The 27,848-nt window shown below is 42.3% G+C and overlaps 1 protein-coding gene across 5 annotated transcripts in view; it reads left to right on the plus strand.

The window, feature by feature from the left end:
• Nucleotides 1-27,848, plus strand: part of ACACA (acetyl-CoA carboxylase alpha) — a 190,010-nt gene that overhangs the window by 80,951 nt on the left and 81,211 nt on the right. For 3 of the 5 annotated variants that reach the window (XM_044993768.1, XM_044993769.1, XM_044993765.1), the window contains 10 exons: nucleotides 951-1,047; nucleotides 2,530-2,637; nucleotides 5,914-5,970; nucleotides 6,272-6,316; nucleotides 13,096-13,137; nucleotides 14,498-14,713; nucleotides 15,150-15,305; nucleotides 16,754-16,957; nucleotides 19,700-19,855; nucleotides 20,748-20,894. In XM_044993768.1, coding sequence (XP_044849703.1) covers nucleotides 951-1,047; nucleotides 2,530-2,637; nucleotides 5,914-5,970; nucleotides 6,272-6,316; nucleotides 13,096-13,137; nucleotides 14,498-14,713; nucleotides 15,150-15,305; nucleotides 16,754-16,957; nucleotides 19,700-19,855; nucleotides 20,748-20,894 — 1,228 coding nt within the window. The remainder of the gene's footprint in view (nucleotides 1-950; nucleotides 1,048-2,529; nucleotides 2,638-5,913; nucleotides 5,971-6,271; nucleotides 6,317-13,095; nucleotides 13,138-14,497; nucleotides 14,714-15,149; nucleotides 15,306-16,753; nucleotides 16,958-19,699; nucleotides 19,856-20,747; nucleotides 20,895-27,848) is intronic. The other 2 variants (XM_044993766.1, XM_044993767.1) reach the window with 1 other exon arrangement.

Raw genomic sequence — 27,848 nt, forward strand, 5'->3', positions numbered from 1 at the left:
TGAAATTGCCAAGTGTTTGGGGGCCCCACCCCTAGTTGTCTGGCTGGAATAACTGGAAATTCCAAAATACTACAAGAACAGATGGCCTCCGACCAGAATTTTGAATTTTTGCAGAGTCAAGGTCCACATAAGCATCTGAACTTTTGAATGCTCATTGGTATTGAACCTTTCTTCCCAACATTGTGTGCATGTCTTTGCGCATACGCATATGTCTGGTCTTAAACCTTCTGGACTTATGCAAAAGACTGGAAAGCTCCCACAAGCAGAGCCTATGAATTTTCCACAACACTCACCCCAACACCCATCAGAAATCTTACATCTGCATGCTCCCCATGACAGGGATGGAAGATTCATAGTGTCTTCTTGTGGGGGCATTGCACCATCATTTCATCTGTGCAGTCAGGCTGTTTTGGCCCCCATGCGTTAGGAAACAAACAAAGAAAAAGCCCAGATTCTGAGCCAAGAGCGGAAGAAGCCACCTGTGACGTGATGAGTGAAATGTCAGGAGAAATGAAACCGAACACTAGAGTAAACCGCACAAGAGATGATGCATGTTTTGATTAAATGCATTTAGTATCTATCTCTTGATGTATACTGATGCATTACCCCAGGGAGAGGGGCAATTACATTGGGCTGTCAAGGCTCTCATCTCAGGCTTCCCTCTGTTACCTCAAGAATGATGATACGGACACTAGCAGCTTATATATTAAAAAATCTAGCTCGCTCGTTTGCTTGCTTTCGCTGAAGTTTAAACAAAGTCCACCTCCTGATTTTTAGCTTTCATACTGCACAGTGTTTCCATTTAGTCAGCTCTGAAGTCTGCAGAGGGGAGGAATGACTTTTTCTCTGCCCCGTGAGGATGGTATTGGTAGGGTGACTGAGTGTGCTTTTGGTGCAGGTGGTTTTGTGAGTGGTTGATTTACGACTAGCGTTTCTTGGATGTGTTTCAGAATCTTTGATGAAGTGATGGGTTGCTTCTGTGACTCTCCTCCCCAAAGCCCAACCTTTCCTGAAGCTGGTCACACTTCCTTGTATGATGAAGATAAGGTACGATATTTCCTTCTTTCCAGACTCCTTGCATGTTACAAGGCTAGAAAGTGCATTTTTCCATGGTGATTGCACACTCTGGACTAAACCTGTTTTGCTGACTTCAGTGGAAGTTTTGTCATTTGCGTTGGTGGGAGTAGGAATAGTATCTAGTTTGTTTCTCTTCTGTAAGGGGTTCAAAGCAACTTGAATGGTTGGGCTTTTTCCTTAGTCCAGTCTAACCATGGATCCAGATTCTTTTCTTGGTTATGTCAGAGTAAATCCAGAATCACTTCATTAAAGTCAGTGGAGTGACTCTGGATTTACAGTGGTGTGACTGCGAATTTGGCCCCATGGCAGTGGAACCTGGCCTTCTACAGGTATAGGAAGGTTAAGTCAGAGTATTTGAACCCTTTCTTGTAGTCTGATCTTCATTAGTATTCTGTCTCACCCCCATTCTGGACATCTCTGTGGCATTTAGTTCTTTGTATCCTGTTCTCTTCCCTCTGTTCCGCTTCCTGTGTGGACTCCATTTGGGGAGGAAAGGTGGAAGGAGACCCCAGGTTTTCAAACTGGGATAGAGAAAGGGTTCAGAGGAAACAGCTGGTTGATAATGGTTAGTGATGTAAGAGGCACTCTCCTTAGAGGGACAGGCAGCTGTTCCACAACACTCTTAGCAGACTGGAAGCTCTGATCTGGAGCATATCATTACAAGGGTTGTTTTCAAATCAGTCCGTTGTCCCTGATGCCTGTGTGCGTGGTAGATAATATGGGACAAGGATTTATCTCTGCCGCAACTTCTTCTTTATATGCTATCTGTCCCCTACGTCCCCCTCCTCCCCTCCCCTCGGCCGTCCAGACCTATCCAAGTAGAGTTTTCTGTTGATCAGTATCCAGTTTGAGAGTTTAATTGCAAGTTCTTGAATATTAAGCATGTTACTTTTCATGGCTCTGTTTTAGCTGAGCTTCCATAATGTCCTATTGCACTGTAGCCATGAAGACATACTTCTTAGCCTCCATGCAGTGAACTTCGCTCCCCTTTTTAATTTTACTGTCTTCCTTGGTGCTAAAATTCTCCCTATGTCCTACAAAGACACTGTAGTAATGCTACATACATACAAAGGACCTGATTCTGCATTCCTTGTGCACCCCAAATCCATTTGGAACCAGTGTTATCTGCCAAAGCAGTTTAGTGTGCATGAGCCTTGAGGAGAACTTCAGAATGAAGCTCCAGCCTGCTGTGAGTGGACATTTAAATATCCCATAGTAGAGTTTGTAAGGGCAGGAGTCTCCCTAGTTTTCTAGATCAAGAATTCCCCTTCCTGTACTTTGGTTCAATATGCTGGTTAGATGTTGGCCTCTTCCCCAGAGGTAGCTGCATTTTATTGGTGGCACATGTGTACTTGGGGATCCCCTCAGATAGTGAGGTTATATAAATGGAACATTCCTCTTTTTGTTGTTGTTAATAATTTATTTATTAGGCTTGCTTTCTTTAAATTACAGAGTGCCCGGGAGGAGCCCATTCACATACTGAACATTGCCATTAAGACCGACTGTGACATTGATGATGATGGGCTGGCGGCCATGTTCAGGGAGTTCACACAAAGCAAGGTGAATAGCAGTTTACAGTGAACCTACTTGCCAGTATTATTGTGACCCTCTAGGGAGACATTTTCCCTTGGGAAGAAGTCTGTGCATTTCCCAGGTATCTTGCAAAATAAATATATAAATGGAACAGTTACATCCTTAATTTATCTGATCTAAAAACCATATAATTTCTCTAATTGGATGTAGCTGTAGGTTCCTGAAGGAACTGAATAACAGAGCACCCTTTGTATTGCCGAATGGTGTATCCTAATCCATCAGCTAAAGAGTCTCTTCCTTTGTAGTTTGTGTTGGGTAAATGCAACTTATAGTTTTCCTATAGTCAGGTGAAGCTTTCATATTTATCTGGGGTCTGAAGGAGCAAGATACAATGAGTAATTTGACGCAGTTCAGGTTGACATGGGGGAGGACAGTGTAACAGAAAAGTCTGAGATGACGACAGAATAAAAGGTGCATGTGTCATGACATTCTTAATCTCATCGAAATCTGTAGCTCTTGTTGGCATAGTATCTACATCTTCGTTGTCTGTTTCTTTGGCACAAGGCGGACCTGATCAGTAAATTTGGCTTCTCCCTTCTGAGAGCAGGGGGGTTCCCATTAACTTTTAGCGAGGAACCAGATTCTACACTTATGGTCACTCCTGAGTTAACATTAGTTAGCAGCTGCATCTCGGTATTCTGCCCTTTCTCTCTAGAGTGGGCCTTAGCTTCCCCTTTGCCTGACCTGGAAAACCCTCTACTGTCTTCTCAGGTGAATATCCCATCATGCGTGGAGACCCTGCTAAATCCATGATGGCTCTGAAATGGCCCTGAGAGGGATTGTGAAGAGTGCAGTCTCTAACCCCTCTCTCTACTGGGAGATGGCAAAGGGGCTGGAAAAATAAATCAGATGTTTCCTGTGAGCCTTAATAATGAGTGTGTGATTTTTGAGGTTATAGCAGTGTTAGAACCATTAGGTATGATCAAACACTCTTCTACTGTGCACAATACAACTATCCTATCCATACAGCGAGACCAGTGAACTGGAAGCTTATAAGAAACCCTGTGCTGGTCCAGTCCAATTCAGAATTTAACTGTCTCTTTAAAAAGTAAAACAAAACTAGTTTTGTTTTTCATTTGCATGATTGTGCTCCAGGCATTTTATGGGAGAAAAAAGAAAAGAAATTAAAAAAAAAAACACCACATTAAACTATCATATAGGTTGGTCCAAATTGTCTAAATAATCTTCCAGTCCCAGCATGTTGTGTGTGGGGTTTTTTAATAGAAATTAGGATCATATACTTGTAAATGACTTGTGGAGGAGATTGAGGCAGTCAGTGTAAATGGAGTTTCTCCAGGTGCTGATGCCTAATCGCTCCGTAATAGCTGTGGACTTGCTGTGAGATCTACATTATTACAATGTAATCAGAATCCTGTTGCTATGCTGTTATTGTCTGCCACTTGTGGAATTTTAAAAGCAATAACAATTTTTGCTTTGTAAATCATGGTATTATTAAAGTTATTTTCATCCTTTGCCGTGAATATAGTCCCTGATGCTCAGTTTTGAAGGGCTTAACCTTAGTAAAACATTTCAGTCCAAGCCAGAAGGGGGGGGGGGTTGTTCTTGGCCATGCTGAGGCTTCTTTCCCTTTTCACTCTTCATTTTTGTTTTTAAAATAGAAAAAAGGGGGTGGGGAGAGAAAGTAGAAACGGGAGCAAAATGACAGTGAGATCTAAGCTTGTTTAAAAGGGACAGTGGGCAGCATTCATCTGTGATGTGGCTTCATTCAGCTTGGTAAAGTTACACCAAGGATAGATTTGGGCCAATCTTTTTTTTTTTTTTTTTTTTAAAGCCTTTATTTTCTACTCCTGCCATACTGAATCCTTTGTCTTCTGTTCCTTGTTATTTCATCTTATCTTTTTCCATGTAACCCTGTATGGCCCCAATTCAGGAAACCATCCCTTTTCAGGACAGCACTTAAGCACATGCTTAAAGCCCCAGTGAAGTATCAGACTTTAAGCACGTGCGTAAGTGATTTCCTGAATCAGGAGCCAATTAAAGAAGTGCCTTCCCATGCACCAAGCTTCCTCATTCTCCTTGCTTCCTCAGAAACCGAAGCCTTCTGCTATTTGTCCATTGCCTGGCACAATAGGGCCATGACCTCTAGACGCTACCCCGATACAAATAATTAATAATAATGTGTGTCCCCACCAGTTCCTATGCCAACATTATAAAATATTAACATTTTAGAACATGTTAGAATATTCCCAAACCCAGGAGCCTAACCAATCCAAACAGGATGATTTTGTCTTTCTCTCTCTCTCTCCCCTTCCCACTCTTCATTTTTATATTGTATCTTATACCGTCTAAATTAAGGCCCCATCCTTCAAACCCGAGTATTCTTTACTGATGTGAATAGCTCCACTGATTATTTGCATGAGCAAGGGCTACTCTTCTGAGCAAGGGTTCGTGGGCCTGGGCCTGTCGCTGCTGAAGTCTTACGTACTGTTGTTTGTTATTTATCACAGCACCTTGGAGCCCTAGTCATGGACCCGAACCCCATGGTGCTAGGTCCTGTACTAACTCAGAACAAAACCAGCACTTTTTGGCTGTCTCAAAGAGCTTACTTACGTCTTTTTATATCTGAACATGCCATTCAAGCCCGTGGCACTGTATTTAATCCTGAATCCTCATGCCACTTTAGATTGTTGTAACGTGGTTTCCCTGACCAATGCAGAAAGGAGTTTCCCCATCCTCCTGAGACCTGTGTTGTAGGTTAATTCCTCTGGATTTTATAGTTCAGTTTTAACCTTGGCCAAGAAAACTGCTAGAACCCCATATGGTTATTTTTATTATCATAAAGTCTAGGAGCTCCAGGCATGGACCCAGAACCCCACTGCGCTAGGTGCTGTACAAACCTAGAACAAAAAGATGGTTCTTGCCCCCAAAGAGTTTATGATCTAAGTAACCCCACTGCTGGTAACAGTGTTTCCTGATCAATTAATTCCCTGCTGAGACAGACAAGAAGTTTTCCCAGCTGGTGCCAAATGTGGTTGTTATATGGATTCTCCTCCACTCAGAATGGGACTGAGACTCATTGCATGTGCTCACAGGTGCTGCTAAGCAACCATCTGATAAGAACATTCAGTCACCACCAAGATGGGCTGGATTGTGAATCTGCAGTTTAGAGGCAGGAAGCTCTCTCACCCATTACCAGTTCTTAGAAGATGTCATCCAGATTTGAGTCTGACATTTCTTTTCTGTTAAACCAGTTCTCCTGTTTGCTGTCCTTCCCTTTTACAGAAATCAGTCCTGATTGATCATGGGATTCGAAGGCTGACGTTCCTTGTAGCACAAAAGGTATTTTGACATCTCCCCTGATGCTTGAAAGCTTTTTATTTGTAGTTCATAATGAAATTATCTTAATATTTTTCAGATTAAAAATTGCATTTACTATAGTTTTAGTTCTGCTTTTGTTGTCTTCATTCTCTAAAACTGAGACTATTTCAGTGAATTCGCTTAAGAAAATTAATTGACAATTACAAAAAAAAATCTGAGTTACTTGTAATCTTGTCTTAATTTGTTTTTGATTTTAGTACTAATTGCTAGCTTTCTTCTGCTCTTCCTCCCCCGCCCCGTCTTTCTCTGTTTCATTTGTAAGGATTTCAGGAAACAGGTCAACTATGAGGTGGATCAAAGATTTCATGTAAGTAAAAGGAAAAAAAAAATCAAGATAATTTTGCCTTAAACTCCTCTTTGCAGTTCATGGAAATAAAGTGATTCTAGTCATTACGTACAAGTAAGGAGAAGAAGATGTGACTCTTTTTAGTGAGCTATTTAAATCCAACCCCATTGTCCTGACTGAGCAGTTGCCATGTGCTCAATACTTAGGCATGTGACTAACTTTAAGCATGTGATGTAGTTCTGTTGACTTCAAGGGGGCTATTCACATGCTTAATATACTTAGGGTAGGTCTATACTTACCTGCCGGGTCGACGCGTAGCGTTCGACTTCTCGGAGTTCGAACTATCGCGTCTAATCTAGACGCGATATATCGAACTCCGAACGCGCTCCCGTCGACTCCGGAACTCCACCACTGTGAACGGCGGTGGCGGAGTCGACGGGGGAGCCGCGGACTTCGATCCCGCGGCGTCTGGACAGGTAAGAAGTTCGAACTAAGGTAGTTCGACTTCAGCTACGGTATTCGCGTAGCTGAAGTCGCGTACCTTAGTTCGATTCCCCCATCCTAGTGTAGGCCAGGCCTTAGTAATTTAAATACCTCTCTGAATTTGCACCCATATAATCTAGGTTGGCCTTATATGTTCTCATGTTGTTCTTTTTACAACATAAAATAGTGTATATATTCAAGGGTCTCCCAATTCCTTACCAGCTTTACAGATAAACCTAGAAACGGACCAATTAAATGACTTGTCAAAGTTCACACAATGACAGAGCCATTGATAGAACTCTGGATTGCCAGCACCTAGTCTGCTGCTGAAACCACTAGGCAGCTCTCCCTTCCCCCATGCTTCGAATTCAGTGATGGCTAGTTTGAGTCCTACTCTCAAGAGGACTATGTAGGGCGCAAGCCAGCTTTTCTTTCCCCTTTTGTGTATCCACTCAACCCCTCCTGAAGTTAATGGGAGCACTGAGTGTGCAAGGATTGCAGTCAGATGCACAGAGCCCAATATGGGAAATACATTCCAGCATCAGTAATAATAGCTGAGCGACAAGCATCCTGTTAATTTCATGATAAGCTTGGGTGGCTTCACTTGGGAATTATACCTGTGTACTGAGAATAGAATGTACACCACAGATATGATGAAGGAGCCTGAATTATAATCCAGAGCTAGCATGTTGTCAGACGCGAAGCTGAAGGCCAGGTACGATCAATATTGTAAGATGTTAATACACCATGAATCACACACTAAAGTGTCTCATTGTAACTCTTTTTAAAAATACATTTATGTATGCCAGTTTAATAAGAGTGGCTAATAAGTTCCCCTTGGGTATCTGCTTGCAGCACTCTCACTATTCAGAAATTTTCTACTCCGCTAATTGGATCATTCAGTTTCTGCTACCAACTTTATTTTAATGAGGTGAGCCTTTGTGGGCTATGCTAGCAAAATGCTTCACAGACCCTCTGTTTTTTCCCTTAGAAATATCTAGCGCTAGGAATATTTTTCTTATCCCTGAGTTAGCATCATTGGTTCTGCTCTGCAGAGTAATAGGGGAGTTTATCCTCCAGGCTAAAGAAGCAAAAGCTTTTCCAAAATGCTTAAGGAAATGCTGCAAACTGAACTACTTTCCCCAGTTTATTGATGGCAGAACCCTATCTGATTACAGTATATACAGATGTATGTCAGTCAATGGCTTTAGATAGGAAACTGGTGGCAGAAGTGTGGGGTGTTTGAGCAAAGAACCCCAGGCTTTAGAAAGAAAAATCAGGAGCTTAGAGAATAAAATTGATACTTGGGGATGGAATATGAGAGGCTGTGAATAAATGCTGTAGCTTGCAGAAAGCTGGGGAACAATAGAAGAATCCTTAGAGAACTCAGAGAGCTGGGATGCGGGTTAAGAGAGGGGCACTGGGTTTGGCATTTTCATCCATTATTCTGGATTAACAAATCATTCTAATGATCATTCCTCAACTGTGGTAGTTATGGGAATTGGACACTGCCTCAGCAATGTCTGTTGTATCTGAGGGGCTCTAGTTTTTTAAATGTGCATACCTACAGACACCCAGATCCTAGGGCAAATCCTCAGCTGGTGTAAATTGTCATAGTGCCAGAGGAGGGTCTGCTTCTCTGCATTTGGTGTGTAAGGGCCTAATCCAATTCCCATTAAGTCAATGGCAAAATTTACACCGACTTCAGCTGGAGTTGGATTGGACCCACAATCAGCCCCTAGACATGCAAGTATTATTTTCTATGACTAAATCCTATCCTTTCAAAGTGCTGGTGTGTGTGTGTGTGTGCTGGTCTCTCTTAAAAGTACTAGAATTCATTGATTTATTGCTAGAGCCACTGAATTTAAATATCGTTTAAATGCTGTAGCTTCCGTTGAATTTTAATTTCCCCCTAAAGCTTTAAACAAAGGGCAGCTTCTATTAAACCAAAACCAACCAACCCCTAAAAAGTCGGCCACAGAAGAAGGCAATATTTACTGTCTGTCTAAGGCCACTAGTGCCTGGCACGTACAACTAGTCAAAGTTCACCCAATTTGTGAGTGATCAACTTAAATGGGCAGGAGTGTGAGCAGTGAATGGAAAGGGGTGTGCACTGAGAGGCACCTTCGAACAGCGCTCCACCCTTGCATTATGCCCCTCTGAATGGGTGAATGCGTTCTTGTTATCTAGGTTTCAGTTAATAAACGTTGTGATTACAGTTGCAGGAGTGTCACTGTCTTCTTTTTTCCCTATTCCAAGGTAAAGTGACAGCTGAATGCCAACTTTTACTTAGCCCCAGGGCTTGATACAAGCAGGAAAGCAGGGTAAGACTTGGGTAAAATACCAGAGGAAGGCAGGGAAAGGTACCAGTCACACTCTAGCAATATTGCTGAGAGTTGAGAGGTTTGCTAATTGTGACCGCATGTGTGCCTGCCCTGTTATTGTTCGTGTGGAAAGACATTCTAGGGATGCCTGCAGCCCCCCTCTTCCAGTTTCTGGAATCCCCGCACTTTCTCAAATGCACTACCCAGGATTCTGTATGAGAAGGTGGGAGCTATGCAGTTTGGGCTGAGTGCAACACTGTGGGCTATATAGTAGCATATAGAAGAGAGACACTTGGAGAATAGGGCACTGTGAAGAGATTTAATGTAGTCTAAGGCAGAGGTTCCCAGCCTTTTTCTTTCTGAGCGCCCCCCTTCCCCCCATACACTCCATGGCCCACCTGTGCCACAACAACTGTTTTTCTGTATATAAAAGCTGGGGGTAGCAACCAGGGCAATTGCACTAGGCCCCACACCACAGGGGGCCCTTTGGCCTTAGCCCTAGGTGGTGGGGCTCAGTGCCCCACGCTGCAGTCCCGTGCGGTGAGGCTTCGGCTTTCTGGCCTGGATTCTAGTGAGTCTAATGCTGGCCATGCTTGGGACCCCCTGAGACCTGCTCGTGGCCCTCTAGGGGGCCCCAGACCCTGGTTGAGAACCACAGGTCTAAGGAGCCAGCCTTGCTATGCATTGGTGAAATATTTGGATGAAAAACTATCTTTGAGTGCTTATCTAAACAGATCCTGGCAACCTTTTGAGGTTTGCCCATCGCTGGTTCTGAATGAGTCCTGTGAACTCTATCCCACGCTTTTACCTCTATATAACTAGTGGAAGCTGAACAGGTAAAGACACCATTGCAGCCTCTTCCGTGCTAGTGAAAACAAGCCCATCCTCCCCCTCGAACATTGAGTCAACTTATTAGCAAGGTTATATTTGATTAAATGCAGCAGTACTGCCCCAGATTTATGACATTGCAAGCTAAGCAGAATCCGGTTTGGTCAGTATTTAGATGGGTGATCTACAGTGAAAACCCATTATACTGTAGCAAGTGTCATCTGTGATTTCAACCACTATTGTGCCATTGTTTGAATAAGTCAGAAAACCAATGTCCCAATTATCTCTGATCATTAAAAATCTCATAGCCTTTTTTGAAGATCTTAGTCTGGTTAATATAAGTGTCAGTTTCACCTGTCTGAATTCCTTTGTAGTTAAAATTGGACATGATCGGATTCACTTTCTGTCCTGATCCGCTGCGCAGAGCTATGCATTATTAAAAGCTTGCCACTGTCCAACCTAGAGGAGGTAGCAGAGCTTGTGATCAGTTTGAAAAGTTTGGGCTTTTTGTATGAGAGATTCTGCATAAATGTCTGTCTTCGTTATTGTCTCCTATTCTGTTTAGTTTGTTACTGGACCAACTACCAACTTACCCAGGGCTTGGCTTGGGGTTGTTTTTGTTTTAATTACAGTCTATATAATTAGTTCCCAGCATGTTGAGGTAATAGAGAGTTGCTCCAGCAAGCTTCCAATTTCCTCATCTCATTAGGTTTTTAACGCGATTATTAGTATAATAATCAGCTATGATGATTTCTGTTTGTAGCTTTTTGCATTCTCTGATTTGCAGGGTGTCTTGATTGGCTAATTTAGGCAAATTATTTTGATTGTCTTGATGATGGTTGGTTGATTAGAACACAGCGGGGGTATAATTCCTCTTCCTAGGAAACGGAGCACTCTTTTGGTTTTTGGTACCAGAGCACTGAGGATTTTTGTGTGTGTGCACATTTAATTATTATATTTGCCCACAACACTAGTCAAATGTCTCGAAAGCAATTACATTAGTGATAGAATGAGCATGGATGATGTTGGGAGAAATTGGCAGCATGCAGAGGGGGCAGGTGGGAGGGATTTGGGAGGATATTGAGGCAATGTGGAAGTCTCGACTCTGTTTGTTTCCTTCTATGCTGTTTTAGGAGATTGCTGAACCTAATGGGTACAAATAATATTGTCCATAATCCCAATGGCGGGATTCTTCATGGTAAAAACTTTTGTAGCGCTAGAGGCGACTACTATGGAAGAAATGCTTTAGCCAGATGCAAATTGTTGGGCTCAATGCAGGAGTAATTGGATGAAATTCTATGCCCTGTGTCATGCAGGTGGACAGACTTAATGATCTAATGGTCCCTTCTGGCCCCAGAATCTATGAATCCCTTGCCAGTGTTGCCTGATTGAACTTCGGCTCTCCCTGTCATTGTGCTGTAGTTGTTGAACTGAGTCAACATGCCATTGTTTTTCTTTCCTCTTGATATCTAAAATGTGTTTGTGATTCTAAGATTGAGGGTGGGACTCCATATTTATTGTCTCTCAGTGACTCCAGGTCAAATTTCGTCATTTTTTTTTGTAGTCAAAAAGCCAATTTTGTAATTGTGCAGCTCTACAGGCTTCACCTGGGATCAGGGCAGGCTGCTGCTGACATCACTGTTAGTAATGGAGAGCTTGAAGCTGCTCTCACTTACATTGATGCAAAGCATACTCTGAAGTCAATGGAATTATGACAGTATAAAACCAATTTAAGGGACTGCAAAATCTGGCCCAGACTCCACCATCAGTGGTGACAATTTTTTTTGTCCAGAACAGAATCAACTCACTCTTCCGTAGCGGCACTGGATTTGCAGTCTGAACGGTATTTAAAAGCAAGGGCTGGTTTTTAGTTTTTATCAGTAAAGTGAGCATGTGTCTTGGAAGACACATAGGATCCAGTCTAGCAAAACACATAAACACATGTTTAACTTTTAGCATGTACATAATCCCATTGAAGTGAGTAGGATTACTCGTGCTTATAGTTAAGCACATGCGTAAGGACTTTACTGGGTTGGCACTGTAGGGAGTAGATATGAGGATGCCATCTTTACGTAGTCTTTTTCCAATTATAACTGTTTTAAAGAGCAATACAGAAAGTCTTTCTCATTAGCACTTCCAATATCCACCATTTCATTTTACAGTATGTCCTCAATTCTCAGAACATGGTGGAACCACCAAAACACATTAATAATAATAAAAAAAAATGAATTCAGCGTAGGAAAGAGTCAACAGCAAGCACCTTAATATAGGATAACAATCAAAATTATGATCATTGTAGTGAATTGAAAGTAAAAGCCAAACTTCCAACAGCACAAACTGTGGTAATGGTTACCTATTTAGGCATATCAAATGTGTGAGCAGTTCCATTCAAACTCCTAGCTTATTAGGAGAGCTGAGGATTGTGCTGTATGGTGTTAAAGGTAATTTTTTCTAGATTTGCAGTAAGGCCCAGGACTTGACCTATGACCTTGGTACAAATTATCTCCATGCAAGTAACAGAGGAGCAAATAAACTATAGTATATTTTGTAGACTTTCTAGAATATGAGGTTAAAGTCAATTATTAGAACTCATTAATTTCTCAAAATTAATTAAAACTATTCCTATGAGCAGTGTTAGGAATATGAGGAGTTCTTTGGGGAAGGGACTGTCTTTTTTTTAATTTTTTTTTAACGTTATGTGTTTGTGCAGCGCCTAGCACAATAGAGGTCTGATCTGTGGCGTGGACTCCTAGGCAATACTGCAATGCCATTTAATAATAACAATAGTAATAATAAGAGAAACCGGCAAGAATTCTTCTGTCTCCACCCCCATCCCTTCCTGGCCAGCTAGAATCTGTTTTAAGACCCAATATTAGACAAAAATATTGAAAACGTAATCAAGAACCATCTACTGCAATAGTAAAATAAACTACATTGATTTAACTTGCCCCTACAACTGCTTTAATAGGATTTTTATCTTCCCACCATCCTTATTTACAAAATAAAAAATTCATGCAACTCTAGCTGTTGCAGTGGTAGATTGTAATGGCAGAGATTCCCCTTGCTGCACTGCCGCACAGTCCCTTCTCTCAAGAGCCCATAAGCTGAACAGATGGTGTGCAATGCTTTTGAAGGACTGATATCATCATTTTTGTTTCCAAACAGAGGGAATTCCCTAAATTTTTCACGTTCCGTGCCAGGGATAAGGTAAGTTGTACAGTTATCAATGTTTTTCTCTCTCTACATTTTAAACTGATTTTTTCCCTTCTCCTACAATCATTCCAAACCTCTCTCAAAGGGGAGAGGGTCCATCTTATCAAAACCTCATTGGGCAATTCTGAACGTACCCCTCCCCCATTATCCAGGCACTCACTATGTGGACAGCTGAGGCCAACGGGAGTTGCTGAGTCCTTAGTAATTTTGAAATCAGATCACTTATTTAGGTGTCTAACTATGGATTTAGAAGCCTAACTTTAGGTTACTGTTTTTGAAAATCGTAGCCATAGTGATCAAAATTACTAAAATGACTCCACTAATTGCACTTGCCTGCACATTCCATGACATGCTGTCTAGTCCAAGGCAGTGCTTGTTCTGAGGACCATGGCGGTAGAAACAGAGTATGCTTCAGGGAAGGCGGGAACTTGGGGATATTGTCGATAGAAGGATCTTCCCCTTTTGCAAAAAGAAGGCATCTTGCACAAAGGGCTGTGGTTTTTGTTCTACTCTCAGTGTGCAGACAGTTTTAATACGCATCTCTTAACATTAATGACTCTGGTGCATCAGACTTGAAATTGTGTGGCAGCTTCACTGAATTTTTAGCTTTCTAATTAATTTAATATGAAACATTACAATAGGGACAGTGCGGTGCACCCCTGGATATTTATTTCAGTGTTAACCTCTATTTTACACTATCCTCAAATTTTCAGTTTTCGACATGCCCAAGATGTTTGTGGTGTTAACAAAGGGTTGATGCTGGAGGTTTGCACAGCTAGTTAGGGACGGCTGGAGCATTTGGTATCTCTGAAGATGGGAGGCAGTTTGTGATTGTGGGATATCAATATTAGTTGAATGTTTCTGCTAAAATGTTCAGGAGTGAAACAGTTCACCATGTTGACACTCGCGGTTTCAGAGTTGGATCATTGAAATGAATGGGGCAGTTCACGCCCACAAGAATTGTTGTTTCAAGCCGTCTGCAGACTCAGGAGGACACTACTGCATCATTTACACTCGGTTCAAGATTTTTGTTGCAATCCTGAGGGCTAGAAACGTATTTATTTAATAAAAAACAAAACAAACATCCTGTGGGTCCATCTTCCCCTCCCCCAAAGCTGAGAGTCTGGAATACAATTTTGCAGTTAGGGGTAGAATTTGTTGTAAATTCTATCACTGTAGAATAACAGAATACACCGGACCCTGCTAGTAATGGCAACACTAGTCATCACTTGTGTCTCAGGTCAGTAGATTTTATACAGTTCTCTCCATCTTACCAGATCCAGCTTCTTACCTGACTCCCTTTTTATTCCTTTTGTGCCCAATATTACGGGGTGGGCTTCCCTTCTCTTTCCAGTTTGAAGAAGATAGGATCTACCGTCATCTGGAGCCAGCTCTGGCTTTCCAGTTAGAGCTGAACCGAATGCGAAACTTTGATCTCACTGCCATTCCGTGTGCCAACCACAAAATGCACCTGTACCTGGGAGCAGCTAAAGTTGAAGTGGGCACCGAGGTGACAGACTACAGGTTCTTCGTGAGGGCTATTATAAGGCATTCAGACCTAGTTACCAAGGTGGGTTTCCTGGTGTGGGAGGTCTGTTTCCAAGGTTGTATGTGAAAAATATGTCAGAGGTGGGGGTGTGTGTAAAATCTAAACCCACTGCCTTCTACTGGATGGCATGTTACAGCTTCTGGATCATGTCTGATAGAACCGAATATTTCAAGTGTCTAGGTTCAGACGGAGTGTCAAATCTATAGTAACTCCACTGGAGCTATTCCAGATTTATGCAGATGTAACTAAGAGCACAATTTAACCTGGTATCTGACCCAGACACCACCATCTTTGTCTTTGGAAGAAAGACTTGGGAGAATTGTACAGCCCACTGAAATGAATTTCACCTTTTTTCTGTGTCAGAGTCCATTATGGTCTTTTGCAGCCTAATGACCCTATGTTTGGGTCTGAGGGAAGGCTAGCGGAAAGTAAATAACCTTTTGGCAATATCCTGTAGGAGGCCTCCTTTGAGTATCTGCAGAATGAAGGGGAGCGCTTGCTTTTGGAAGCCATGGATGAGCTGGAGGTGGCCTTTAATAACACCAATGTGCGCACTGACTGCAACCACATCTTCTTAAACTTTGTGCCTACAGTCATCATGGATCCATCTAAGGTACATGTCCGCCACTTCTCAGCTGTCTGTTACTCCTTGGCTGAATCTCACTGGAATGGAGTGTTCTGTAGGTCTCATGTTAGAGTACCAGCCATCAAAGATTGTGTAATATACAAATTCCGCCTACTGTTTTATAGGGAAAGCACAGGAAATCAGTGTTCGACACTGGAAGTGGTAATGGTGTGTGGGAGGGTCGTATTAGGTATCCTAATATTCTGGTGTAATTTTTCTTTTCTATAGGAAGCCATGTAAAAATGGAGACTCGGTGGAATATATTTTTGGCTCTGAAAAGAGCCGATAGTGAATGTTGCTCCCAAGGAATACGAGATTGAATAACACTTAGGGAATAGTGGCATTGATTAGCCTAGATGGCAGGGACAGGTTTGCAAACCCTTTAACTAAAATGGTCTCAGGCATTTGCCCTCGTTGCCCAGAGGCACTCCAGGTCTCATTTTCAGAGGTCCTGAGATGTTCAGTCCTCTCCTAATCAGCCCATGTGCATTCAGCACTGACTGCCCCTGAACAGCCTTGGAAAAGAACATTTTGGCGAGAATATTAGAAACTGCCTACAAATTGCCTTACTTTAATATGCACTATTTACCAACAGAAGTATATTATAAAGTTTAATAAAACAGCCCAGGAACAAGCTCAGAGTGGTAATTGCTTTGTTGATTTAAGGCACTGTACTGTACGTGCAATGAAACATGGTTATTGTGCATATAAATGCTACTTAACTGTTTACCATTCTGGGTGCTTTCGTGCATCTCATCGTTCTTAGCTATGAGAAATGTTTGCGGGAGGTGAGAGAGGAAAATTCAATCAAGGGGGAGCAGTGGGCCCACTGCAGTGTGGCACTGCGCTGGCTGGAGGTGTGACATTGCTCGGGCGTAAAAGACCCAAGTTCAAGGCTAACATTTAGGCTTTCCGCGGTTCCCAAACTTGATTTGGTTTATGTATTTTTAAAACATGGTTGTAAAGCGAATTGGTGTAACATCCAGCTCAGGTATCACCAGTGGTACATATTCCACAGTTTGGGGAACCCCTGGCTGTCTCATTTTGGTCCAGAGGGTGACTAGAAGCATGGTAAAAGTATCACTCAACGCCTTACGGACTTTAGTGCTCTTGCTGAGTGGAAGTGTCATTCCAGCCTCAGAAGGAGCTATCAGCGGGTGCAAGGTCTGTACGGCTGCATTCTTGCTGCTCCTGCAGTATAGTGTATAAATGGAGGGGAGAGGAAGGAAAGGAACGTGGTGGCAATTGAAGAGGTGGGCAGGAACCCTTATTAGCCCACGCTTAGATTATCCTGAAATTCTGAATGCTGGCCTCAGGGAAATGAGCCATTCCCCACGTGTTGGTAGGGTCCGGTGTGGGAAGGAGGAATAACAAAGGGGTGGATGTGTCCACAGCAGAATGGCCATGCAAACTCGCTCTTTTCTCTGTGTGCTAAGATTGAAGAGTCTGTGCGGAGCATGGTGATGCGCTATGGAAGCCGCCTTTGGAAACTCCGTGTCCTCCAAGCAGAGCTGAAAATTAATATTCGCTTGACGCCAACTGGAAAGGCAATTCCCATCCGTCTCTTCCTGACCAATGAATCTGGCTATTACTTGGACATCAGCTTGTACAAGGAGGTGACGGACTCCAGGACAGCACAGGTACAGCTCCATGCAGGCATGGAACCGAGTACTGCAGAATGTGGTCTTTGGGAGGGTTTTGGTTTGTTGATTTTTTTTTAAACCTGCTCCAAATACCCAAGTGATTTATTATTGTTTCAGTAAATAAAGAATTGTGATTCTAGGGAGAGGTAATAGGCATGTGGGTGTGCAAAACACATAAGCGTGTCATGCGGAGGTATGTAGTCTAGCCATTTGCATACACCTTGCTTTGTTCATGCAAACACTTCTTTTCCCATTTGGAAAAGTCCTTTGGGATTAGAAAATATCATAGTTGTATACACTATTGGAACTATCTTGTAGAATTTAATAGAAAATTATATCCCTTCTATACGCTTTCACAGGATGGTTCAAGAAATCCATAGAAAGAATTGCCTTCTCTTTTTAAATTCTGTAGGAACAGTGAATAACTTCCAGAGGCCCATGTGAAATTTCTGGAGAACCTTACTGTAGTCATATTTATTAAACTGGATAGGACTTTAACATGAGGGTTGTGTATGTACTATTCTTTGTGTACAGCTTACTCGTGTTCTACTAAGGCACTTAATTATTTATTAAAATGTGGATCTTGGAAATAATGAAAAATATGAAAATATAGAAATGAGTGTATATTCTGACTGCAATAACATTTCTGCCATGCAGTAGAAGCAACAGAATAAATCCTTTGGACAGTGTCTGTGTCAAATACAATGCACTGAGTCACCATTTTTCCTTTTTTCTAAATCTTTCCTGCAAACTGCTTGGCCATGCAGTCTCTCCTGGTCTAGAGATCCTAGTATAGATAATGTCCACATGTTTTGAATGGACCAGGGAAAAGAAAAAGACGTTGTGTTAATCTGCAGTGGCTCAGCTTAAAATTTGAGTTTTGTTAGCCATTTGCCAATGGCTTTTGCATTCTGTTTCTGGTGAGATGGTCAGAAAAATATCTCCCTAAGGCATGGATTTTCTTTTTTAAAATGTTATATGTATGTGGGGGGGGGGGCGGCAGGATATTTCTGTAATTTTCACAGTATTTGATGTTTTTTTTTTTCAGGGTAAACTTCAATATGTTGCAGTCAAAGCATTCTAGGGACAGGGAGGGCTTTAATTAACTTTCATAATAGATTTAAGGCAGGTCTGTTGTTGTAAAACTAAGATGGCATCCTGAGATGTTAATGTTTTTGGTAAATGCTTGTTCTTAACTTTTTTTTTTAAACTTTTATCTAAAAGATTTTTTAGATTTTGCCCTTATATGGTTCTAAAGAGATCAAACTTGGACCGTGAATTCCAGCTCCCCTTTTTCAGCCCAAGTAGGAACTCTGGTTTAGGACAAGATCACACCCAAACAAGTTTTCCTGTTTCATTATAACATTAGTGGCTTTTGCATCCTGAAAGGTTTGTTAGATGAGTTCAGGATCCATTGCTGCATACAAGCAAGTGCACCTGGTGCTTGGATACTATAATGATTGTAGTGGTGTGGAAACCTAGATAGAGAATTCACCAGAGAAGCCAAAGATAAAGTCAGGAATGGAACCAGGTCTCCTGTGCTCTAACCACTAGGGACACTACTTGCTGAAGGGACCAGTCCAACTCCCCGTGAATCAACTAAAAGCCTCTCACTGACTTTAGTGGGAGTTGGATTAAGCCCTAAATACAGTAAAAGCCTCTTGATTACAGCACAGTGGTAGGCACTTGTTTTCCTGATTAAATAGCTCTCCTGCCAAAGAAGCTGTTTTTTTAAAACACAAAGACTCAAGAGTGATGTAAAATATTATATTGACAGAAACCACAAAAATGAATACTATTTACTGAATTCTATCTCTGTTTGATCTCTACTTCCCCCCCCACCCCCACCCAATCTTTTTAATCTTTATCCAGCAACTTCTGTATAAAGGAACTGGAGCTTGGAACATCAAATGTTATGATCATTCTGTTGAGAACAGCTTAATCATTTGGCTCCAGCCAAATGCGTCCCTATTAAGCAGGGCTTAGTCTAATGTTGTCCCAGTTAAGCAGCACTCATTGCAGCTCAGTATCATTAGCTGAAATGGATTTCCAATGGATCAATTCCTTTGGTGACGCCCCATCAGAGTGGCCCTCCCTATTAAGTGAGTCCTGACTGAGTGGATTATAAAGCACCATGAAGTCTGGCAGCTGAGAACTCATGTCTCTGCTCTGGGAGTATATTTTAAACGTGTAATATCAAAACTTCAAGCCAAATGACATATGGCAAGTCTTGAACTAGCTTCCACGATCAATCAGCAGAGATATGAATGGTGTTTAGCTACTGTACTTACACTGGACTGTGTTTATGCTATTCAGCGACATAAATAATAGCGATCCTCTCATTGCTGTCATGGGATATTCTCATACTCAGTCCACATAGTCACACTGTCAGAGGAAATGCTGGTGAATGGTCAGTCTTCTCTGCATGCTGATTATGGCCAGGTACCCTTTCCTACCGGTGTGATATTATTGTAATAAGTCAGCGATGTACAGAATTGTACAGTGAAGGCCCAGCCCTGCTTGAATAGGGTGGTAATGGGTATTGGAACACGTCACTGTGAGATGTGTGGGTATTGCCATCTTTTGAGGGAACACAAGCAAGTCCATTTCAAACTAGCATATCCTGTTGAAGCGTATTTAATGAAGTATGGATTCTGATGGGGACATCTCCCCTGAGCTGATCTGGTTGATGGATCTCAAGTTGCCTTTCTTTTACACTGGTCATGTTTTCTGCTGCAGATTATGTTCCAGGCATACGGAGACAAACAGGGCCCTCTTCATGGCATGCTGATCAACACCCCATATGTGACAAAAGATCTGCTCCAGTCCAAGAGATTCCAGGCACAATCTTTAGGGACGACGTATATCTATGACATCCCTGAGATGTTCCGGCAGGTAAATCTTCCTTGGCAGGTCTTATTGGGGTGTTGCTAGAGTTTTGTAGCAGCAAAGGGTGTCCTCGTTGCTCATCAAGGGAACCTAGTAGCTGGAGCCGTGAAACTCCACGCTGGAGCCACGAAATTGACAAGAAAGCCGGGCAGCTAGAGCCTGGCTGCCCCCGGCTCCCCACTCCCAGCTGGGCTGCTGCCCAGAGGGTCCCTGCTCAGAGAGGCAAGACACCCCAGGCAGCTGCCCCCCCGCTCCTAGCTGGGAGTGGGAGGAAGAGAAACCCCAGGTGGCTGCCCCCCTGCTCCCTGCCCTGGCTCTCAGCCCCCAGCACTGCCCCTCTTCAGTCGATGGAAGTGCTCCTGGTGAGACGCACACCGCTGACAGGAGGGTAGTGTGGACATCAGCCACTGCAGTGATTACGGTGGTGTCTGTAAGCCGACTTAACGTAGGTTGACTTAAATTTGTAGTTTAGACATGTCCCAAGCCCGCTACAAGTTAGATTAGATAATACAATGGTGGTAGTGTTTGGCACGGCACCAGTATGAATTACAGATACTATTAACCTTTCTGCTGTAGACAAGGCCTTAGTGAATGAGGTTGGTATATAGTAGAATCCATCATACTAGGTATTTCCTATGTGCTAGCTTGGATTCTATACCTGGCTTGTTGGGTTATCAAATCACAAAACTGTGGCTATTGTTACTTTGACTAAAATCATGGTTCAGGGTTTGAAATTTCTCCTAAGGTGGGATCCAGTGAATAGTGTCAGCCAAATGCTGGTTATTGGGAGAGTTAATGGGTATAGAAGAAGTTTCTGTCTTGATACTGAGTCATAACAGGTTACATCAAGTATACCAAGAGTCAATCTTAACAAAAACATCTCTCTTCACCTTTATAGTCTCTGATTAAACTCTGGGATTCTATGAGTGAATATGCATTGCTCCCAACACTGCCATTGCCTTCTGATATGCTAACGTATACTGAACTGGTACTGGACGATCAAGGTCAGTTGGTGCATATGAACAGGCTGCCAGGAGGAAATGAGGCAAGTTACTTTCTAAAACTACTTTTTCCCCCTTCTCATCAGCAATCTGTTGTGGTTATAGACTGGCTTTGAAAATTGCAGTGAAAATGTACCAATCCAGGCTCAAAAGCTACTTGTGCTCCTTTCATGGGTGAAATCTTTCTCTTGAAAATGAGATTTTTGTCTCATTGAAGATGAATACCTTCCATACCATCGGAACGTTAACCTCCATAGTAAATTCTGGTTTAGTTTCAAATTTGTGCTAATGCTATATTTTTTCCTTCATAATCAAAAGGTGTACCATTCAAGTATTGCTGGTAGCTAGAGTTTATATTTTAAAATTTTTTTTACAAAGCTAAATAGAAATGTTTTTTTGTTCACTTAAAAAAAAAAAGAGAGAGAGAGAGAACTAATTTTATATATGTTCTATTTAAACGTTCCCCTGCAGTGTTTGCATAATAAACTGTCGAAGTGTGTGCAACAGCCCCCTCTAGTGACTGGTCCTCTTGAGAGCCTAATGGAGTTACTCTTAGCTCAAGTCTGTGCTGTGATGTTGGAAGTCCAAACTCTGCTCATGACCTCTGGGGGCTGGTGGTGGTGGTTACTTTTGCAACCCAGAGATTGCAGGGTTGAGCTAATTTGAAAGTGAAAATAACTAGTACAAAAGTGAAACTGACCAGTTCATTTTCATTGTCCAATTTAAGTGAAGTGCAAAAAGTAAACATGTCTCTTCAGCTATTTAAGTTTAAACAATCTAAGGCGGTAGTTGCATTCGGTTTTTTTTTTATATGATTGTTAAACTAACAGTATCCCTTTAACCAGATATGTAACCTTAAGACTGGCAAGAGTCTCGTTCCTATATCAAAACCTTTGGGAGGAGATAGTAGGTTATTCCAACAAAGAAGTTCAATAGAGGTTTGCAGCAGTGTTTACTGCATCTCTCTTTATAAGCCCTTTGTCAGAGAAAGGCGTTGAATCTGAATTTTCGAGTCAAACCCAGTCAATAAATGGAGACGTAAGGAGGTTTTTTCCGCTGCTGCCGGGGGTATAGGAAGAATGGTTTCACTAATGTAATTAAAACCCCAAATGAGACTTGTTTTGGTTAATTTTGTTTTTTTGCCCAGAAGTCCACGGCTGCAGTGCTGTGCGGAGCCTCTTGCCATGATCTTTCTCTTTCCGTCTGCGTTTCTCTCTGCTCTCGTTCTGTGTTTGAGCGGGTAGAGACTGGGGGAATAGCGAAGTCCCTGAGGGACAGAGCTCTGTTCTTGCTGAAATTACAAGCACAGAGCTGCCTGGGCATGAACATGTAGTGTTTACTCTGCCAGTATGAATACAAATAGTCTTATTATACGAGATTCTGTACCCAAAGACCAAAAAAAAATTAGTAGTTTTTTTTTTTTAACCCTTGAAAGACTTAGTTGTGCCTTGTGTGACACAGCAGCACAAAGAGCCCTGCGGCAGCTACACAAATAATGCCCTGGTTAAAACTCCGTCTGTATGATGCTGTTACACTATACGGTGAGTTGTTTGAAAATGAGGCAAGAATTCAAACAACCTGGAGGTGATGTTTGGGGTGTTTATCCCCACCTTTTGCTGTCCATATGCTTTGAAGATGATTGAGAATGGAAGTATGTGGCCAAAATCTGAGTCGTGTCTTGATGACTCCATTGAGATTGCACGAGGGAGTAGCCCAGTCCAGAATCTTCCGGTGCATGCTCTCTGTCTCAATTGAAGCAGAGAGGGAGAGAGACTGAAGACTCCATTTCTCTCCTTTCCCAGAGAGGTTTGTGGCTAATACTCTGGGCAGCTTGTAAACTATGTCAGCCAAGCCAGTTCTCCGATAGATTAGTTACAGTAGGACAATGCACAGTGAAAATGAGGTTGGAGGTGTTAGTATCTTATTCTGTTACCCGTAGCCAGGGGACACAATAGTGACTCTTCACTGGAGAAGTGGCCAGTGTAAGGAAAGGGGTTTCAGCAGTCAAAAGTCTGAAGGACAGGTGACACGCAAGAGATGACGAGCTGTCGAACAGATGCATTCCTCTGTGCTGCATTCACTTTATCAGGGAGAGCTGACTTTTAGGCTTTTACGGTTTCATTTGTTTTAGCTGAGGAAACAGATTTGTCACAAGCTCCTCGCACCAAGGAAGATGGCAAGTGGGAGGGGAGAAGGGACAGTTGAGGTTTGATTCCTCAGTTTCATCTGTGGAATGGAAAAGGCAGCCTGGATAAAACCAAGCTGACAGGCGTGTTTAAAAAGAAGAGGCAGTAAATAGATCCATGCTGCTTTTCTCACAAATAAGATGGGTCCCAGAGATGCTGCATATTTCTACCTAGAAGTTATGCAGACTGTTATCTACCAGGAACAAAGGGTCCTTGCCGTGACCCGCCTTGGTGGGAGAAGCTTGTAGTTCTGGGTGTAGATAGGCATTGTCCAGGAGACATAGCAGAGAGGAAAATATAACATTTTAAACTGGTTCAGCTCCTTGTTTCAGACACATTTGAGAATTTGCCATCTTTTCACCAAATACATTTCATTTGTTCTCCAAACTTGTCTGAATGTATGTGAGAGGATATGTTAAGATAAACACACTCTCCTTTAAAATGATAAAGTCGATATGACTTGTTGCATAGTGAATCATGAATGGAAGGCAATATGGCTAACGGAGTGAGCACAAGATGGAAGTTAGACCTCTTAGGTCCTTATTGTTGGGCCCTTATCGCCTGCGTCTGACTTTCTTCACTGGTAAAATAGACTAGTACTGATGTAGTTCATGGTGTTGTGAGGATTAATTAGTTAAAATTTACAAAAACAAAAAAACCCAAACCCTAGATGCTGTAATTACTGTATCAGTGTTAGGTGTTACATTGCAGTGCCACACAAGCAGAGGATGTAATTGAAGCTAGGTGATATACTATAATGGTGAAAGAGGACACCTTTTTTTTTTTTTTTTTTTTTTGGTTCTGTTAACTCAGTGGCGAAGTCTGAGTTGAATTTAAAAGCTGGTTGAAATGAGTGAAAGTGGAGGGAGGATGAGGAGTACTATTAGGGCCTGGCATAAATTGCAATCTTTTTTTTTTCCCTTATAGAACCCCAGAAAATGTCTAAATAATGCTGTGAAGGTAAATTTTCCTCAGCCCCACAGCTATACCAAACAGCTTTATTTGTTTCTTTATGATGATCTTTTCAGAGGAGATTGGTGATGGGAAAGAGTCTTTCTTCTCAAGTTAGTCAGTTCACAACCAAGCCATGTTGGCAATGACTGAAAGTCTCAACCATTGGATAACTGGTTTGGGAGACGTTTGGCGGTCTGAGACCAGATCTCAGTGGACAGATAACTACATCACAAAAACCACCACCATGTTTGACAGTAATTATGTCTCTTGCTGGCAGACTCAACAAACAGGCCCAGGACTTAATGGACTATGACGATGGAACTCTGCACTCATTCCTAGATGTTGGTCCTGCTGGCCTAGGGATGAGATGTCTTAGTAGGATATTGTGGGGGAGGTTGCACTGCTACTGGCCAGGCTGTACCTGTTCTCTGGCTACATAGAAACTGTTAATCTCCGGGGCTTTAAGACAGTGGTGTCTTTTTCAAGTCATTTTTCCATTCAGACAGCGTTCTGAGTGGCGTCCACTGACTCTTTGGATGACTTCTTGGAGAAGTGGACTTTGTCCAGAGTTTTTTTTTTTCCTCAGTGTTCCTTTCTCTGGATTCCTCATTTTGACCCTGTGACCTGCACCCCCATCCCTATTTGTTCATTTTTGTCCCCAATAATCAATCAAGCTCTGGGTTCTGTGGCCCCTCCTAGCTTGAGAAGTATTTGCTTTTTGCTCTGCTAGGCTCCACCCACCCTCCCAGGATTTAAATAGACTGGCACTGAATTCACAACAGCAAAAAATTCAAAACTCTTTTGGAGCTAATTTGCTAATATAGGTTTATTAGTGGCAGAAAATATGTATGTAGGCGAGCCGAAGAAGGTCTAGCGTGTGGAGAATAAAGTCTTAGCAGCCAACAATAATTCCATCACATTCCCTGGCAAATTGGAGCGAAGACTGTGACTGTCTATGGGACAAAAGTCACAAATGGGAACATGTCAAAAACAAAGTGCCAGCTAAGTGGACGCTCAGGATGACTCAGAATCAGGCCCTAAAATGGATAGACACATGGCACTGAAATTTTTAAGTTTAAATAGAAACGTTGCATAATTGAAAAGAAAAAATATTGCATTGCAAAAATTTGCAAACAAAACCATCTTGGCTTGTTAAGGTTTTCAGTTAAATCGTTTAAAGTTCAGACAGTTGATGTTTGTTTACATTCCATCACAACTTTTTTCAACTAACTCCTGCTAGTTTGTATCTTCACATTTAAAAAAAAAGAAAGTCTGGACTGTTCAGAGTTCAGTGCAGCAAGGTGCTGGAGAGTTTGTACGGAGGGTGTTCCGGGGGGGGGTCCCTTTGGCAGCAGCAGGGGCTGGAGGTGCTCAGAACCTTGTATTCTTGGAATACGGATTGAGGCGGTCTTATGGAGAACTTTGCATGTTTTGATTTAGGTGTATGGCTGACAGTTGCTCTCTTACAGAGTGTCTGCCTTAGAAGTTGAACTTCCATGGCCGAGGCTGTAACATGACTCTCTAATATGGTTCTATAAGTATGTTGTCCCGTTAGAACATGAGGACTCTAGCAGTGCCAGACAATGGTGCATTAGCACTGGGAGATTTTTACAGGATTTTTGAAAGTACCCAGCAGCTTCCATTGAGAGAACCTTTAAAAACGTGTCTGTTTCATTGAGTAGCTCTTCTGAAATTCTGGCCTATAGTCTTAACTAGGGAGCTATATCAGTCACCTCCTACCAGTCTCACCAAGGAGTACTATATTGAGTCTGAAGACTGGGGCCGACAGCCAGAGCCCTACGGCCTCCAAGTGCTGGAGAGGCGGGAGAAGGAGAAACTTGAACCTTGGCTGCCTCACAGAGAGAGACTGGAGGAGGGGAGGAAGGAGAAACCAAGCCTGGATGGCGGAGCTCTGGCTGTCTGCCTCCCAGGTGTGCATGGCCCTTCTGCATGCCCCCTAGCCACCCGGGATTGACAGCCAGAGCTCTCCCCCCCCCCCACTTAAAAACCACACAGCTTGCGCTTCCCCTTCCCCCCATTCCCATGCCTCCCTTACCTTAGACCAGCAGTGCTCAAACGATCCAAAAAATTATCTGAAATCCCACCATTAAAAAAGTGATCATTTTTGTGGGCCATCAGGTCACTCTTCATACTGCTCACTTTTAAACGGGGCACACTTCTCCAGCTAGGTAACATGGAAATGTACATGGGAAGACCATGTCATTTTTCCCTGTTGACACTAGATGTCACAGTTCTTCCGTCACAGTAACCTGAGTGTGAGACGGAATCTCTAATTGAACCTTTTTGTGAAGCATTTGCCAGCATCCTTTCCATTGCATGTGGGAAGATTTGGCCAGATGTGTTACAGGACAGAACTAAGTTAAGGGCTAGAGGAACCCCTGTGCAGCAGCTCCAGGTGTTGTTTGGTGAAACAGAGGGATAGCTAATGAATTTTGTGCAGGGAGGGCTTAATAGTTAAACTGTTTTTGTGCTCTCTGGATTCTATTTTGTTGCCTTGCATTCCCCTCCCTTATGGCAGGGCAGAGCTCGAACACGTATAGTAATCATGAAAGAACTTGGGTTGCATGATTACAAGGTCTGTAAAATAGCGCAGGGTTGGAAGGGGAATGGAATAAGTTTGTCTGTGTGTGTTTCCATTCATCCTCCCCCCATATTAGTTTTATGACCGTGACTGCAATTCTGTGTTTCAGAACGCCTCCCCTTGATAAGTCTTGGGAACAAGCCCTGTATAAAGGCTCTTGGAGACTGTAGACAGGGGACCTGGGCAACTCTTTCTGTTGTACTCATTGGAAACCATTCTCGTGCAGCTGTTTGTTAGGTGAGCCTCCTGCCACAGAATACCTTAGGCCCCATCGGCACTTCGCTACCTGATGATAATAGCGTAAGGACCAGAGTGGAACAGCTTTTTTTGTTGAGAACTGTAGAATGCTTTTTTACTGAAAGAGGAGTTTCTCGAAATGTGGAGTGGGATGCGTGAATTTAAAAGAACAAACTTTCTGACATGGGTTCCTGAGCATTGGTGAAGACAAATCTTTTTTTTTTCTTTCCCTTTTTATGTCTGGAATGTTTAATGTGTCTGTAAATTAATAACGGGTGTGAAGAGTAGACCTATTTAGTGGGTCTTTTTAAAATCCATGTTAGGATTATAATGAATGGTGGGGCGCGTGCAGATGACACTAGAATATGGGATTTTGAGCACAAAACGGCACTGTTCGACAGCAGTTCATATGGTTAAAAGCAGATGCCTCATAGCAACTCAGATTGCTGAGGTCGGTTAATCCTCCATGCTGATCAATTACTTCAGCATGCTATTTCTCAGACACAGCTTCATAGACAACAGTAACTTCTGTAACCCTCATTTTATAAAAGGGGTGTGTGTGGGTGAGAGAGCGAGCGAGATAGTGCTAGTAGTTTAAGGTTTGAAAGCTTTTCATTCTAAATATCAGTTTTCAGATGCTTATAACCTACTAAAATGTATTTTTGAGCTGGAATGTCTCATCTTTGGTCTTAGCCAGGAGGTTAATTTTTGGAAAATCAATTCAGCCATTTTTGAGTTACCAGTGTTGGAAAAACAGACTTTTCCCTGTGGTTAAGATAAGTGTTTAGATGCTTTTATACAGCCAAGCACTACTTTGAGCAATGCTTAATGCTATTCAAAAATACAGAAGAAAAAATGTGTTTTTCCTATGCTGCCCTTCCTGTAAGGTTAGTTTTGCAAAGTTTTATACTTATACATCATCTCCCACATTATATATATTTTCTCTCTCTCACGCGCGCGCGCACACACAATAATGGCCTACTACTGCTGACATTTATTCTTTAGCTCAAGCAGTAGAA

The sequence above is a fragment of the Mauremys mutica genome, chromosome 19 (assembly GCF_020497125.1).
Source record: "Mauremys mutica isolate MM-2020 ecotype Southern chromosome 19, ASM2049712v1, whole genome shotgun sequence".
NCBI lineage: Eukaryota > Metazoa > Chordata > Testudines > Geoemydidae > Mauremys > Mauremys mutica.